This window comes from Oreochromis niloticus, linkage group LG17 (assembly GCF_001858045.2).
Source record: "Oreochromis niloticus isolate F11D_XX linkage group LG17, O_niloticus_UMD_NMBU, whole genome shotgun sequence".
Taxonomy (NCBI): domain Eukaryota; kingdom Metazoa; phylum Chordata; class Actinopteri; order Cichliformes; family Cichlidae; genus Oreochromis; species Oreochromis niloticus.
The window spans coordinates 34,197,957-34,213,671 of NC_031981.2; the positions used below are offsets into that span (position 1 = coordinate 34,197,957).

The window sequence follows — 15,715 nt, forward strand, 5'->3', positions numbered from 1 at the left end:
CAAAGAGACCAAGGTTGTTCATGCAGCTAAGGATTTCAGTGTCAGAGAGGGTTTGTTCCTTTTTACCAGGCTGGAGGAGGCCTCTCACCAGACTGCCACTCATTCTCAGGCTTCTTCTAAGAATATTAAACCAGGCTGTTTTCTTAGAAGCCTTCGTTCAGAGGTCTGCCAACAGTCACCTAACATGCAAATGTAATTTCTTTTCAGGCACCTGTTTGGACATCCTCTGCAGAATTGATGGAAACTGGCGAAATTTAATCTGTGATCTTCGGTCTCGTGGCCAGCCGTCCGACAGTCTTATGGCAGTCAGCTTGCGGCGGCAGTTGTGAGTGTGAAGCGGCTCTCGTTAATGGCTTCATGTGCGTTTTGCCTGTTGAGAGTGTGTGAATGACTGATTGTGTGTGCCTGTGTGTTTTACTCTGATTGGCGATGTCTCAACTGCTCACTGGGGGGTTAAGTGTTTATCTCACTGGCTCCAGGCTTGTACTGTGGTAGGCTAATGCGATTAGGTTAGCACTGACCTAACTTGAGAATAGCACTTGAGAATTTTACTCAATGGTTTCCCCTTCAAGTCTAAATTATTCGCTGTTTTGACATTTTTTTGAGCACTTAAAGTACTTTTTCTCTAAGTCAACAAAGATATAAGAAAATGTAAGAAAAGATATAACACAACTGTGAATTGAATAGTGAAATGTCACTAAAATGCACCCCACTGAAACATGATAATCTAACATACCAAGAAATGCCAGAACTGTCTGACTGAACTGTTTTACCGTCTGTTTACAGATTTCAGGAAGATGGTGACTATCCCGCATCTGAAAATCCTGTTGTTTGTGAGGCGCAGGATTCCTTCATGTGCTCACTCACTCTTGACCCAACAACAAGCTTTGTCGCCATGGTAACTGTCAGCATCTCTGATGCTGTGGCTCCACCAGTTCTGCTCAGAGTTCCTGCCCGACCTGGTGAGAAAGGCATGATTCATAGCAGGGAGTCACACTAATTAAAGTAATAATTTCAGCTAATAAGTTTACCTTGTAAGACAGTGACATTCAGGTATTTGGTCATTTTTCTGGTGTTTTATATGTGTGACCTCACTGTTTTAAGTGTATTACGGTTACCAATCAAAGAAGCAAGTTCCCAAACATTCTCTTTTTTTTTTCCACACATGAAAGGTCCTAAGAATACATTTAGTCTATGTATGACGGTAATGCCGAACCTCTCATTGGTTAATTCTCCATTCTGACGTTCAACCTTAACGTGATGGACAGATAAGGAGAAAGACCTTTCTATAGCTGCACCGTGACCGGAATACAGCTAAAAGCAACTAGCCCCCGGCCTTGTGTGTCTGTGTGTGTGCAGCCGAGCTGTGAGATCTCCGCAGTAATAGACAAGCACTTTGCATGCTGAGTTTGTTCAGCCAGACCGCTTGGATGAAACAGCACGGAGCAGAAAAGAAACCGAGTAGTAACAGTCAGGCTTTTGCTGTCTTTTCACTGCACCGCTGCAGTTTTATCCTTTTGATTCATTTAACTGAACTTCAGTGATCTTGAAACCAAACTTGTATTATTCATGTCTTGTAAAAATAGAGCCCCCTTAATGAGGTGTTGATTTTACATTTTCTCAGCCAAAACTCTAGGTTTGAGGCTCTCGATTTGGCGTATATGTATTTACAATGTGTTATATATTGTTTGCATCATGTAAATGGCTAAAGTGGCTGTTGCCTTTTTGTGTTTTCTCTGTATTCTTGGAAAAAGAAAACACTTTGTGGATTCAGTTTATTCAGACTCAACTGAGTTATAAGAAGCACCAGGAACTGGCACTCGAGGCAATTTCCTGTTACCTGCACTGTGTGAACTGTCATTAAGTAATGGTGCTGCAGTTGTTGTCATATTAGGGAGGGCGTAGCTGTTTCCTAATCTTGATTTATGTACATGTGCAAATTAGGCTTTGTGATGAGGAGTAAAAGCACTTCGTGTTCCTAATGGCGGAGTAGTGTGGGAGCAGAACGATTTGGCTGTTACTCATAATGTTTATTGATCTCTTCTTGCCCCGTGGGCATTTTTGTGGTTTTATGAGACTTAATTATCTCGGGTTGTTTGTGTCATAGTTGAACATGTGAAACAGGGCTTTGTTATCAGGCCTGCTCCACCTGTCTGACGTTTGTCTGGGTCCACGCCTCTGAAAAACCCACCTGAAACAAGCAGCTTTTTGTACAGTAGCGTACACAGTACGTGTGATTTATAGATTATTAGCAGCATGCTTTGATGACATTTTACTGTTAGACTAAAGTGTAAAGTGAACTTGCCTTTTATGCCTGGTTGAGAAAGTAAATTGCATGCTGCTTCATTTATTTAATTTTAATAATTCAGAATTGGAGCCATCATTAGATTGCATGGCTCTAGTGGCATACTGTCAGAGTGACAGTAAATAACAAACAGTACCAAAAGGAGGCTTTTGGCCTTCTTTTCTTTTTATGGGCCATGAGCTAAATCAGGTTGTCTGGGTGTAACCCCTGATGATGCACTCTGACAGCACTGCAGAGTAGTTTTATGAATGCGGGTAATTTATCAGATGTGCTGTATATTGATGGTGTCGTGAAGCTTACGTTGCTGTAATCTTTTTCTACAGAGAAACCTAGTCCTCCAGGCAACCTGTCACACATTCAGACCATCGAGGCAGAGCTGATCGTGCTCTGGGATGACCCGGCCGACTTTGACGCCAGTCCACTGAGATATGAAGTCCGATACTCCTCTGGCACCACACACCCGGCCTGGCAGGTAAATACTAACTATTTATACTTAGAAGATTATATAAGAGGTGGAGAGTTCTACTAAGAATTTGCCATCAATTAACACGATTTCCTGTTTTTTTTCTTCATACCTTTGCATGTAAAATGTCAGCTAATATTTGAAGCCTGGTTGTTCACCACAAGTCCCGCAGGTTAATCTACTGAGTGTTTTTGCTTGGGTCATATCGGCTTTAAAAAAAATTCTTGATTCATAGTGATTGTTATAAATCACATATAAATGAGGATGTAATGACTTTCCCTCTCTGCTTTGGGCACTCTGCCAAGCTAAGATTTCACAATCTGCTTGAGTAACATCAGTGTACTCTTAGGCATGTTTTTTTTTCCCTGCTTCATTTCACAATTAAAATAAATTCTTCATCAAATGCATCATGCTTCATAACGATAAGAATCAGATGCTGCATGCAGAAACAGTCCAGTTCCAGTTGCAGTTCCAGTTAAAAGGACTAAACAAAAGCAGCAGCCATGCTGTGACGATAGATTTGACTTAGTCATCACTCCAAGTGGACCACACCCAGCAGGCTGTGGGTAAATGTGTGCATGTTCTTCAGTATTCCTTATCTGTCTCCAGGTGGTGTCTGCATCTGGAGAGCCCAGAGTGTCTTTGGCTCTGAAGCCCGAACTAAAGTACAGCGTTCAGGTCCGCTGCTCCGGCCCGGAAGAGCCTCCACTGTGGAGTGAATGGAGTGAACCTCACCACATCCGCCTGGATAGTAAGAGCTGCTTCCTCACAGCAGATCCTTAGGACATGATTCATGGGACCAGCTTCTTATCTCTCTAGAATTGTCTGAAAATCATATATAGCCATTGTATTCATCAGGTGATCCGGTACTCCATTTCATATAAGAACTGCCGGGAGGAAGTGTAAGAAGTTAGTAAGTGTAAGATTTATCAGAAAGTGAAGGATAATATAAGTATAAAATTATCTTTTTTTGCAGTGAGCCTAACATTTTAAACCTGTCCTGGTGGCTGTGGGACAACTCACATTTTCTCTGAGAGGCTCATGCAGATAGAGTCAAGCACTGAGCGCATTTACTTCCAATCCAAGCTCATTAGACTAACCCACTGAAACTCTCATATGAGTATTTCATCAGAGGTCATTCTCCAGGTTAATGATTAGTTACAAAGGAATGTAACATTAAGAGCTCATAAAAGGGATTATTTACTGTATAGTCTTTTTATTTGATCACCTGTAACAAGAACAAGGAAATGCAAATATTTTATAAATCTGTCAAAAACTAAAAATTATGTTTTAATTTATTAGGCAAATAACAAACTGAAGATATCAGATATCCTAATCAAATAATAATAATAGTGCACTTTACACTTTTTGGACAGCAACAATAATTATATTTTAACATAAAAAATATTGATTTAGGTAAATACCAGTGCTGTTGACATGGGATCGCTTTGGGAAAAATACTGAGTGTTGGTCTAATAAATCTGTCAAACACTGTCTGTATTAGTGCATGCAAAACATTATTTTAAAGTTATTCAACTCAAATCACAACAACAGTTGGATCAAGGTGCTCTTTATTGTAGGTAAAGACTCTACAGTAATATGAATTATGAAACTGAAAGTTGAAAAACAAGAGCAAGAACTGAGACATAACAATTGTTTGCATGAGCTAAAATCAGAAACCTTGTTCATGTGAGCTGATCAGTGACTCATACTAAGCTTGGGCTAATTGATTCCAAAAGCTTTACACAGCACAAGCGACAGCGTCTTGTTGTATTGTCACAGCAGACATATTTGTGAAGTTTTTCCTAGATAATAGATACTGTTACCCAACGACTGCCCATGTACTGTGTGTCAGTGGTACAGTAGTGTGTGTCATGGGGTTAAAAGTTTGTGAGACTCAGCAGCTCTGAGTAATCCCGCTAAAACGAGCCACACAGTCGTCCTTGTAAAACAGCAGTAATTGAGATGAGGTGAGGTGTCTTGGCTTGAAGGGTGACTCAGAAACTTCTGGCTAAAACGATGCCAGAACAGAAGAACATGCCGCAGACGTCCTGCTGAAGCAGTCACAAAAGTTAAACTTTGAGTGAGTCAGTGCTCCCCACAGGAGTTTCAGGTGGCTGTGTGACAGGAGTCGGATAACTCCCCTCTCGCTCTTTTAATGGCAAACTTTGACAAAGTTTTCATAATTCCATAGAAAGGTTTGTTTGTTTTTCTTTTGTAAAGGTCTACGTGGCAACTGTGGGTAAATGAGAATGAGTCATTTGTTTGATTTGTTTGAGGGTCTTTGTTTTTGTCATCTTAGTGACATCCATTTGGCTTTGTGTCTTTTGTAAAAGGCTTTTCAAAGTATAAAAAGTTAAAAATGAGATTTCTTTTTTGAGGCAGTAAACATAACATAAAATGACGTGTTTTTTTTTTGTTTTTTTTCTTTCCTGCGTGCAGCGGTGAGCTACATCCCCAAGATCGTGGTGGCTAAACCCGGGGAGAACGTAACAGTGTACTGTGTATTCAACGACCACAGAATGAATGCCAGCATGGCCGTGTGGAAGCTCAATTTCAAACCGCCGCTTCAACCCACCCTGTACCACCCAGTCAACCAGTGGGTAAGAAGTCAAAAAAACCTCTCCCTGCAGAGGTTTTTGTGATGCTCGGAACATTTCTGTAGCCTTCAGTACAGTAAATACAGTACAGTACAGTAAATATTTTTGTTGACCCAAACCAGGTCAGCAAGATCACAGTGCGTCCTTCAGAGAATCAAATGTATGACCTCCTGAGTTGTACCGAAGGGTGGAGCATCCCTTACAGCCAGATCTATGTGGAAGGTGAGCTTTTTTGGACCAGTAAAAACAAATCTAAGTGTTATCCAATGTATTTCTGTAACCTGTTTTTATAGCGAAAGTCAGTTCCTGATGTTTTAAAGTTGCTTGAAATCCATGTCCCTTCAGTGTTCATTTGACAAAGACAGGAAGCAGAGCGGCGACATGTGAAAGCACAACAGCGTGAACCAGAATAACCTCAGTGTGCAGATGCTAGCTCAGGTGATGTGTTTGTGACTGTCACCCAAATTAAATTTGCTTTTCTTTGTGTGTTTCAGGAGCTGACATTGATATAAAGTGTGTAACCAATGGGGACATTGACGCCATGGACTGCAGTTGGACTCACAAACAGCTGACTAAGCTCAGATTTCGATCCAAGTAAAGCACCTTTTCCAATCCAGTTGATGTTTATGTTTGTTAAAAGATGCTGCCTTGTTCATAAAAGTTTTGTGTGATGAAAAGCTGGAAGTTACTATACACACACACACACAGTGTACCAGGACACCACGTTCACTGAACACACCCTCGACCTGTGTGTTTAGCACTAGAGATTGTGAAGCAATATCAGGAAGTTTATTTCAACAGTGCACTGTAAGTGTGTGTCGTTAGTATTATACAATACAATAGAGTACAATAGTAAGTCTCTTCTCTTTTAAACCAGCGAGACCTGGCACGATTATGCAAGCTTGTTCTTACTGACTGATGTACTGCAGATGTAAGTTGTATTAAAGATGACGAGAACATCTTATTTCATATTTCAGATCAGATTGTTTTGCTCAGACTTCAGATCAAGTATTCTAGTTGGCACCAGTTCTTTAGTCTTGGTAAAGTTGTGTTTAATATTTTAGTCTTTTTTTTTCCTTGAAGTAACAAATCTATGACATCACATCGGTGCATTACTGGTCCTGGAGCGACATTCGTTATGATGTGCAAGAACAATACAAGCACAGGCAAATCAGCTCATGTGGAGACAAAAAAAGAACACGACTTCATCTGTTTCTTTTTGTTTTTAATGTCAGGTGGGCTGACCTGTCATGTGACGTGATGGAGGAGAGGGAGAGAGCGGGTGAGAATCTGGGGGAGATGGGTCCTGCCTGCATGGAGGGAGGGCAGGAAACGTGCACCATCCACCCTCTGAGGATGAACTGCTATAAACTCTGGCTGGAGTTGCCATCGCAACTGGGTCCCATCAGGTCCAAACCAGTCTACCTGTCACCTGTAGATCACGGTGAGAAAGAAGGATTCATTTTAATTAAAGAGTTCCAGGCTTATTAGATGTTCTTCAGCAGCACCGTTACTCCAGGTTTACCACAAAGAAACCGAACTTCTGTCTTTCCTGCAGTGAAGCCTCACGCACCCGCTAATGTGAAGGCAGTGAGCCACAGCAGTGGGGTCCTGGAGGTGACTTGGCAGGCTCCGCCTTTGCCAGCCGATGGTCTCCAGTGTCAGTTTCAGTACCACTCGCCATCCACCGTGAGCCCCCGGCCAAAGTGGAAGGTGAGCTTATCGCACAGTTTAGCAACCACGCGCTGTGACTGAATGCTTGGTGTGGTGGGTTTCACAAATCAATTATTCAAAATAGCCTCCAAATATAAGTTTGGAATGAATTATATTTCTATAATGATATGATATTGGATGATTGTCAGAACTCTACTACTGTTAGCTTCCTGTGAAACACCCAGAATAAAATATGCCAAATGAAATATTTCTTTAAATGATACAGGATGCTCTGACATAACCTCAGCTTGTGTGTCTCTTATGAGATCAAACTGCAGTCCTCTGATTGAAAAATTCTCCTGGAAATTGGACAAATGCTCTCATCTCAAAATTTGCTCAAAATACCAAAAATATAACCATTTTCTCTCTTTTCATAAAATAAGGAGGCTAGACAGAGTGAGCAGATGTGTACTGCGCAGAGCGAACATTTTCCATTAGGAATGCGTGTTGTTTCTTTAATGAGCTCCAAAAATGTTTGCAGCTTCAGGATCCTGTGCGGGTTCCGTGGGCAGAGGTCGCCGTGCCAGATATGTGCCGCGTATACGTGGTTCAAGTGCGCTGCAAGCACACCAACGGCACCGGCTACTGGAGCGACTGGAGTGAGTCTGTCTACTCCACTCCGCAAAACAGCAGAGGTAAAACATGTTATCAAAACAGCAGCGGTGGCAGCCTTGACTTCTGATACAAATGTTCGTTTCCAGTCGCGTCTGACCATGTGATTTCTGCTCTAATGGACATGGCGCACACAAATGCCATCTCCTAGCAGAGAAATACAAAAGTAAAGGCTGCGAGTGGATGTAATGTTTGCTAATTGACCTCCTCAGCTCCTGAACGTGGCCCTGATTTCTGGAGAATCCGTCAAGATGATCCACACGGAAACCAGTCTAACATCACCCTGCTGTTTGAGGTACATACATTACAGTATTCAGCTTTTTTATTAAGAGTTGGGTGCAGTGATATTCCTCTTGTCTGCAGGTCCCTCTAAAAACACAAAAAGACGCTAAACAAGTATTTTCTCTGAGGCTAAACCTGATGTTAAAATAAGTTCTTTAAAAAGCCAAAAATGATTTCATATGAAAGCAATATGAACAGAGAGTCCAAACGTGCTGAGGGATTGGCTGTGTTAGTTCAGTGAGACACTCAAAAACGAATGTGAACACTTATGTCTGCACTTTTATTTTGTTAAATACGAACAAAATGATAGCAGAAGTGCTGCCACGTGTCCGGACACAAAGAGAGGAACAATGTGTTTATTTGGTTATTCAATAAAAGGCTTCAGTTAGTTCAAATCTGTGTTTGCCTTTGCAGTTTTGTCGTGTTATACAATATTTGAAATGAAAAAACAACAACAAACAAACTACTACATTTTCAGAAATATTTGTGGGTGTTTTCTTGTTGGGTTTTTTGTACTGCTTGAACACTAAAGTGGCCCTCACATGAGATGACAGTGCCAGCAGATGCCCACAGCTCATTTAAGTTTGAGACCCCTGCTATAGAATCCTCTATCAGACAAGAACTGGGACATTCCTCTCCCAAAATCAAGCAGCTGGTCTCCCAGAAGTTCCCAGATATGCATAGTGTTGGTAAAATAGCTACACGGTGTTAACCACAGTTTGTACGATGCAAAGCTATTCAAGGCCACTATTTAGAATTTTCTTATAAATAAAGTTCAGTAGGAACTTTGGCCATATTGACCGTTGTTTACAATGCAGTTCATTGACTTGACATTTTTTGCTTAAATGTTCTCAATTTGTTTTGTAGAATTTCCCACCTTCTGGGAATTCCTATTGTGTAGATGGATTTGTAGTCCAGCGTCGGTCCTCAAGCGGATCTGTGCTGAGGGAGACGATCGAGCTGATGTCCTCCTACAGCTTCGAGTGGAACCAGGAGCTCCAGACTGTGACTGTGGAAGCCTACAATAGTTTGGGGAACTCCAGAGACAACATAAACATGACACTGGAGAGACAGCCTAAAGGTGAGTGAGTGGGAATCTAACAGGACGTGTGACCAGTCACACACTCAGTGAATTTATTCTATTAGGCAATGTTCTTGTCACTCTAGCCTGGGTCTGTTCTTAATCAATCAATCAATAATATCCCTCATCATCCTTATTATATTAGTATTCCAAAAGAAGCTCAGTGTGGTCATGCTGGAGGCTGTCAAGTTTTAGATAAAGAATAAAATGAATCACATAAGCCATATATTGATATAATATCTTTAAATCAATCCAGGATTTCATCAAGAGACGGGCAGTTTTAACAATCTCAGGCTTCACGTTCCTCTGAAAATATAAACCTTAGCTGAGATCAAAAGCCTTCTTGAACACTGAAAAATGTACAGGCTCACAAAAGCAAGGGCAAGATCCTTAGCAAACAGTCCATGAACCTTTCATCAGTTCTTACAGATTTATGGCCACTCAAACGTGCACAGACACAGGTGCAGATTTACGGGAAAGAAAAGAACAAGGTGGTCAGTGGTGTCCATTCATGGCAAAATACTTACTGGAAACATCATTTTTGCCAGCGCTTTAATAATCATCAAGGCTTGCATGTTGAGATTTTGACAAGCCCAAGATGAACTCATGTTTCTATATGTGTTTATTTGCCAGTGTGCATTTGCCCCAGCCTCATAACACATGCTTGAAATGTTTGGCCCTAAAGCAGAGGCCAAAAACATCCATTTAGTTAAAGACCACATCTAAAATAATTATCTCTGGGAGCTCATAAGAGCCATGATAGATGCCTGACATCCATTAGTTCTAGTGCAGTGAATGCTAAGAGTAATCGGAACATAGGAAACAAGGCTGATGTCTAATGTGTGTGTGTGTGTGTGTGTGTGTCTGTGTATGTGCGTGCGTGTGTGTTTGTGTAACATTTTTCTCTTCCTTTAATCATGATTCAGAGAATAACTGTCAGAATAAATTAATTGTCCATAAAGCTGGACTGTTTTCATGATTTGATTATTAGAGAAGAGTTTTATTAGCAGCAACCTGAAGACAAGAACACAGCAAATTTGTGGTAAATCATTGAGCACCTGACCTAGAAATCTCCTTTGGTGGAGTTCCACACAGAGCAAAAGGACTAACAAGCATCAAGTGGATAGCATTTGTATTTCCACACCAGTTTTTTTCTGCCCACAAACTTGAATTAAACAGGTTTTACTGGGAAAATTCTTTAAATTTATAAGCGCGTTCACTTTATTCTGGCTGCAGTGAGTTACAGCAGCATAATCAAGCTGGCATAACAAATCTCACACTGAATAAGAAGAACTGTCGAAAACTCTCTAGCAGTTAAAAAGTCATGTCGTGTAGGTTAGGACAACTTAAATTTGCACACAGCAAAAAAGGAAGATCGTGGTTCCTGCTCCACATTTCAGCTCCGAGATTAGTCCACAAAACACTTTTCCAAAAGGTGGAAAGGCGCTTAATTGAATTGGTATTTGCTGAAAAAACATACATCTAATTTTAGTTTGCTGTGAGTTTGTATGTTTGGTGTAATTGGACATGAAATGAATTTTATTTGTTGTTTTTCTTCTTTTTTGGGTGGCTGATTTTTGAAAGCATTGTAAATACGTTTCCCAGTAGGAACAATTAAATGAAAACATCGACCACTTTGAAATTAAGAGACGCCTTTCTGTCAGTTATGCTGTTTCACTTTCCTCTGTCATTAAAAAATCTCTGTAAAATATTCAAATTCAAATATTCATATTCAAATTCTGGGAGTAACTAAACTTGTTTTGGCTCAGTTTTTCACAGCTGTTTGCAAGAGTCTTTTTTCTTTTAACGTTTAATGTGTAGTGAGGTTAGTGCACATTCATGCTCCTGTCAGCAGCAACTTTAAATAAATAGTCATGATTACACACATGTAAGTGCTAGCATCACTGTCCTGAATGCTCCTTAAGCTGGTAGCTGAAGTTCAGTGAGCGTTATTCAGTTATTGATGTTGACAGATGAGTGAAAAGAAAAGAAAAGCCACTGCGAATGTCGAGGTCATCTGACCCTGGATGAATTCAGTTGTTTCTTTCTGCACTGCAGGCCACTGTGTGCGTTCATTCCACGTGTTGCTTATCAACGGCACATGTGTGTCACTGTCATGGAGCCTGTTGGAGAACAGCTCGGTGCCTCTGTTCATGGTGGTCGAGTGGTTGCCACACAAGCAGCAGGACTCTGGGCCAAGAGCAGAGACGTGGACCAGACTGCGCTACACTGATCACCCCGTCTATCTGAGAGGTAGTACAGTCTCTTCTTTGTTAGTTACACTGTTATTTCAGAGTCTGGTTATGTTAAGTTAAACTAAGCTGTAACAATTTACATGTATCCCATCAGGTGATTTTTTTGCCTCAGAGGAGTACGGCTTTTTCTTGTACCCTGTGTTTGCTGAGGGAGAAGGGGAGCCGATTTACACTTTAGGTATGCTCACTGCACACGGGTTGTGTCATCTGCAGCACTAAAGGATGACAAAATGCCTCTTGTTGTTCTAGCAGTTAAAGCTCTGATGTGTATTACAGCCACCAGAGGAGATCCTGAGGCCTACATGATGCTGATGATCATCTCCTTTCTTTTCATCATCCTGTTTGTCACCCTGGTTCTCTCCCAAAACCAGTAAGAGCTATTCCAGAAAAATGTATTTACAAACTGACACAAATGTGTAAGAGGGTAAAGCGATAAAACATTCAGACTTTTTGTAAAAAAAACCTCTCTGGCCATTTTTCAGTGCTGTGACTCAGGAACAGGAGAGACTTTGACACTAATCTTTAGCGCTCACCAATCAAAAGTCGTCAATTAGTAAATTACATTTGTCTGGACAGGCCTGGATGTACTGTAAACTGTAGCTTGCCTGGTTTGTGGAGGTACACAGCCAGAACATGATAATTGTAGGGTTCACCGTTTGATCTTGTAAAACTAACCCTGAATACACACGATTAGTTTTTTTTTATCCGAACAGACACCTGTAAGAAATGATATATGATAGTAATTTCGATGGTGCAGTCTAATTAAGGGCACAGAGACATTGACCATGAAAAATTAGCGGTGCGACATTTAACAGGTCACCAGGGTGTAATTACGCTTGATGTTGGCTGATAAAAGGTGGAAAAATTAGACCCGAGAGAGGAAGGGAACAGGTGCGTTTGGGCATCAAATGTCTAACGTGAATATCTGCTACATTTCAGGATGAAAAAGTTTGTATCGAAGGATGTTCCCAACCCAAGGAAGTGTTCATGGGCGAAAGGAATAGACTTCAAAAAGGTATGAAATGTACACTGTGAATGTCATTGTTGACTCATCTGTTTACTAACCCTAAAATATTAACATCTAGGTCATACTAGCCCTAAAGAACAACATCATGTGAAAGAAGCTAATTTTTACTGTTTTCAAATAAAAATTGAAACACTGATCAAAATTCTGTTATCTGCATGCTGGAAAATGACTAAGGTAGCTTGGTGTAAGTCGGAGAAACAGTCTGACTCTGACAGATGCTGTTACCTGCCAACATGGTCGCTTATTAACATGATCTTATTTTCTTAAAGAGCAAGTGGAACCTCACATATACCTTTTGTTAAATTACAAGTGTTTTACAAGTGTTACAATTACAATTACAAGTGTTGTTTTTAACTTTAGATTTTGTGTCAATTAAAAAGAGACCAGAGATATCTCAGCGGAAAAAGAATTATTCAAAAAAGAGTGCCGCACAAAGGTTGGAGGTTAATTGAGAAAATCACTCTGCAGAGGCACAAGGAAACAGCCAGGTGAACAGTAGGATGGGGTAAGGAATTCAGGTTGGCAAAAGTGACAAAAACTGGCAAAAGTGAGGTGACAAAGGGGAAAACAGGACTATATGTACACACACATGCAGAGGTGATTTGTGATTAGACACAGGCAGGGACGAGATACAAGCAGAACTAATGAAGGTGTGGCAGAAAATCGCAAAAGAGACAAAAACAAAGACAGGAAGTAAATACATAAAAAGACACATGAGACAGGAAACCATCAAAGTAAACGAGAAGTAGTCAAAAGACACAAAACACTGATAATGAGGACAGGAAAACCTGAAAATTATCATAATAACAGAAAGAGAGAGAGAACGGAAATGAAGGAAATAAAAACAAAGATGAGATGGCACAGACTAAAAACAACAAAATACCAGCAGCAGGACCAAGATTCGTTTTATGCTAAGCTAACTAGCTGCTTCATATTTAATGAAAACACTTGAGAGTGAAATTGGTGTTCCCATCAAAAATTCAGGTAGAAAATGCTCTATATGCTCTATTCCTTTGGATAAAGTTCTGCTTGCATGTTTCTTGTCATCACATGACACTGAGATGAATCGATTTAAAAACACTTACCATGCAAGTTCTTCAGTACTTCCTGTCTATCTTGATAAATAACGAGGCAGAAGCATGTATTGTTTGTGGGCAACATGTTCGTCATGTATGTTTGTTGCAATCTGTAGGCTATTAATGCTTGTGAGCGGTTTGCACTGCTACCCTCAGGGATCAGTACAGCAAGAACATGCATTTAGTCTCTCTTCTTAACAGTCTTTTCCATCATAAGTGGATTTTCTGCAGTGTTTTCTCGTGGCCATATGCTTCAGTATTCATCAGCTCTGAAACTTTCTCCAGGTGGACACCTTTGACTATCTGTTCCGACCTCGGGAAGGTCTGCCGGTCTGGCCGCTGCTCATGCCCTCTGAGAACATCTCCCAGGTCATTATAGTGGACAAAGTTCTGACTACGGCCCTGATCCAGAACCCACTTCCAGACCATGCAGATGCCTTAGCTGGCTCCCCTTCTCCTGGGTTTGACCTGAATGTTGATCAGTTCATGGAGAATGAGACTCTCCCTGTTGGGGGTCCTTCTTCAGCTGTTGATCTGGATACCTTAACTACTTCAAGCTCAAGAGCAGATCTACAGCCAGCTGATCCCTCAGTGGACCCACATCCAGGTAGCACCGAAAACTCTGGGCAGTCTTCAGTCACGTACACTGCTGTTCTGGTCTCCAATCCCAGTCAGGACCAGCAACCCCCCATTCATCTGCCCTACAAGGATGGTAGTGGTAACAGTTCCAGCGATGAGGGAAATTTCTCTGCCAACAACTCTGACATTTCGGGATCTTTTCCCGGTGGCCTATGGGAGCTGGAAAGCTGTCGTGGTTTGGAGATGGATGACCCGAGGCGCTCCTGCTCGTACAACTCTGTGGAGGAGCTTTCTCAAAATTCGGATCAAGAAGAAGAGCATGAGGTGAGACGGGAGAAGGACTTGTATTATCTAGGAATGGACTACCCAGCAGAGGATGAGGAGAGTGAGAAAGAGGATGGGCAGAGTGAAGACGAAGAAGCCAAAGTGGAGCTGCTTAAAAGTACCCCTTTGAACAGAGGGCACTGTTCCCTGGAGTTGCATCCTTTGCTCGGTCAAGATAACCCGAGCGAGCCCGGGATCCTGCCGTCACCGTCGACGTGTGGCTTCGCCATGCCATACCTGCCTCAGTTCAGAACTGCTACGTGCACAGCGCAACACACACAACGTGAACCCCAGCTGTGATTAGCATGTGCACCATTAAGTCCATCATGTCACGCATCAGCATTTGCCAAAGCTGATTTGCATCTGTTCCTTTGGGCATAGCGAGGTGTGAGGCCGGAAAAAGTGAAAAAAAAAAAGGAAAAGAATTACCTCAAGTTATGTATCATTGCAAGTTGATGTTCATCAATGCTGCTATTGTGTGCTGTTGGAAAAGACATCAGGAGGGCACAAGCCTCAGGAGAACGCATTTCTTTCTTTCTTTGTTGGGCATTAAAACCCAGATTTTACTGTGCCATACTGCAACTGTGCCGTATCTGTGGCCGATGTTAAAAAAAAAAAGAGCTACAGGCAAATCTGCGCAAGCAGCATACCGGTCTTTGAGAAGAAAGGAAAAAAAGAGGTCTTACAATAGGCGTACAACCGACGCACAGGTGGTCATACCATAGATGCTCAGAATCAAAGGATGCTCTTTGTGCCTACGTTTGCACTCGCCATATTACAGAAAACCGTTCTTTTCATTCTCACTACTGATTCCTTTTTGCTACATTCAACGGAAAGATTAAAGAGGTTCACAGAGAATGAAAAAAAACAACAAGGGAGCGAGAGAGAAATAAGACTCATCATCTGCACATTTTCAGCTTTCTTGGCACACATTTGAGTGTAAAGTAAAAGCAACGCTTGGATGTTGCTTCAAAGCTATTGGTGTGACTAAATGAGAACAGCTGATAACAGCTGAAGGTGGTGAATTACTGCAGGCAAAGCTTTTGGACACTTCATGTACTGCCGTGCAGCTTTCGTATCTACATCTGCATGGACTATCTCAGCCATCAAACCATCAAGCCTTTTTGCACTTTGTGCTTTAATGTGTTTGAGAGTTTGTTCCAGTATGTGAGAAACGTGGCGTCTGTTTTTGTGCTATAGTTTTGCTTGGCAATTTAACTGGACAACTTCTTTATTCTGTAAGAAAATGAAAAAGATTAAAGAAGGAGAATCCAGAGGATGACTAAATTGAAAAGTAATGAAGATATAAAAATATGATTGACAGTTGTTGTTCTAAATGGAGAATGTTGTCTATTTTTCATGGTGAAATAAAGTATTTATTGTAAGTGTGTGTTTTGT

General features: G+C 41.2%; 1 protein-coding gene across 4 annotated transcripts in view; it reads left to right on the plus strand.

Moving 5' to 3' along the window:
- Nucleotides 1–15,715, plus strand: part of lepr (leptin receptor) — a 30,253-nt gene that overhangs the window by 11,646 nt on the left and 2,892 nt on the right. For 2 of the 4 annotated variants that reach the window (XM_005460448.4, XM_005460447.4), the window contains exons 5-21: nucleotides 208–325; nucleotides 787–962; nucleotides 2,629–2,777; nucleotides 3,378–3,519; nucleotides 5,211–5,371; nucleotides 5,491–5,590; nucleotides 5,863–5,962; nucleotides 6,604–6,812; nucleotides 6,927–7,081; nucleotides 7,563–7,716; nucleotides 7,906–7,988; nucleotides 8,843–9,056; nucleotides 11,115–11,309; nucleotides 11,406–11,489; nucleotides 11,588–11,681; nucleotides 12,251–12,326; nucleotides 13,700–14,617. In XM_005460448.4, coding sequence (XP_005460505.1) covers nucleotides 208–325; nucleotides 787–962; nucleotides 2,629–2,777; nucleotides 3,378–3,519; nucleotides 5,211–5,371; nucleotides 5,491–5,590; nucleotides 5,863–5,962; nucleotides 6,604–6,812; nucleotides 6,927–7,081; nucleotides 7,563–7,716; nucleotides 7,906–7,988; nucleotides 8,843–9,056; nucleotides 11,115–11,309; nucleotides 11,406–11,489; nucleotides 11,588–11,681; nucleotides 12,251–12,326; nucleotides 13,700–14,617 — 3,128 coding nt within the window. Of the gene's footprint in view, nucleotides 1–207; nucleotides 326–786; nucleotides 963–2,628; nucleotides 2,778–3,377; nucleotides 3,520–5,210; nucleotides 5,372–5,490; nucleotides 5,591–5,862; nucleotides 5,963–6,603; nucleotides 6,813–6,926; nucleotides 7,082–7,562; nucleotides 7,717–7,905; nucleotides 7,989–8,842; nucleotides 9,057–11,114; nucleotides 11,310–11,405; nucleotides 11,490–11,587; nucleotides 11,682–12,250; nucleotides 12,327–13,699; nucleotides 15,708–15,715 lie in introns of those variants that run through there. The other 2 variants (XM_005460446.4, XM_019346990.2) reach the window with 2 other exon arrangements.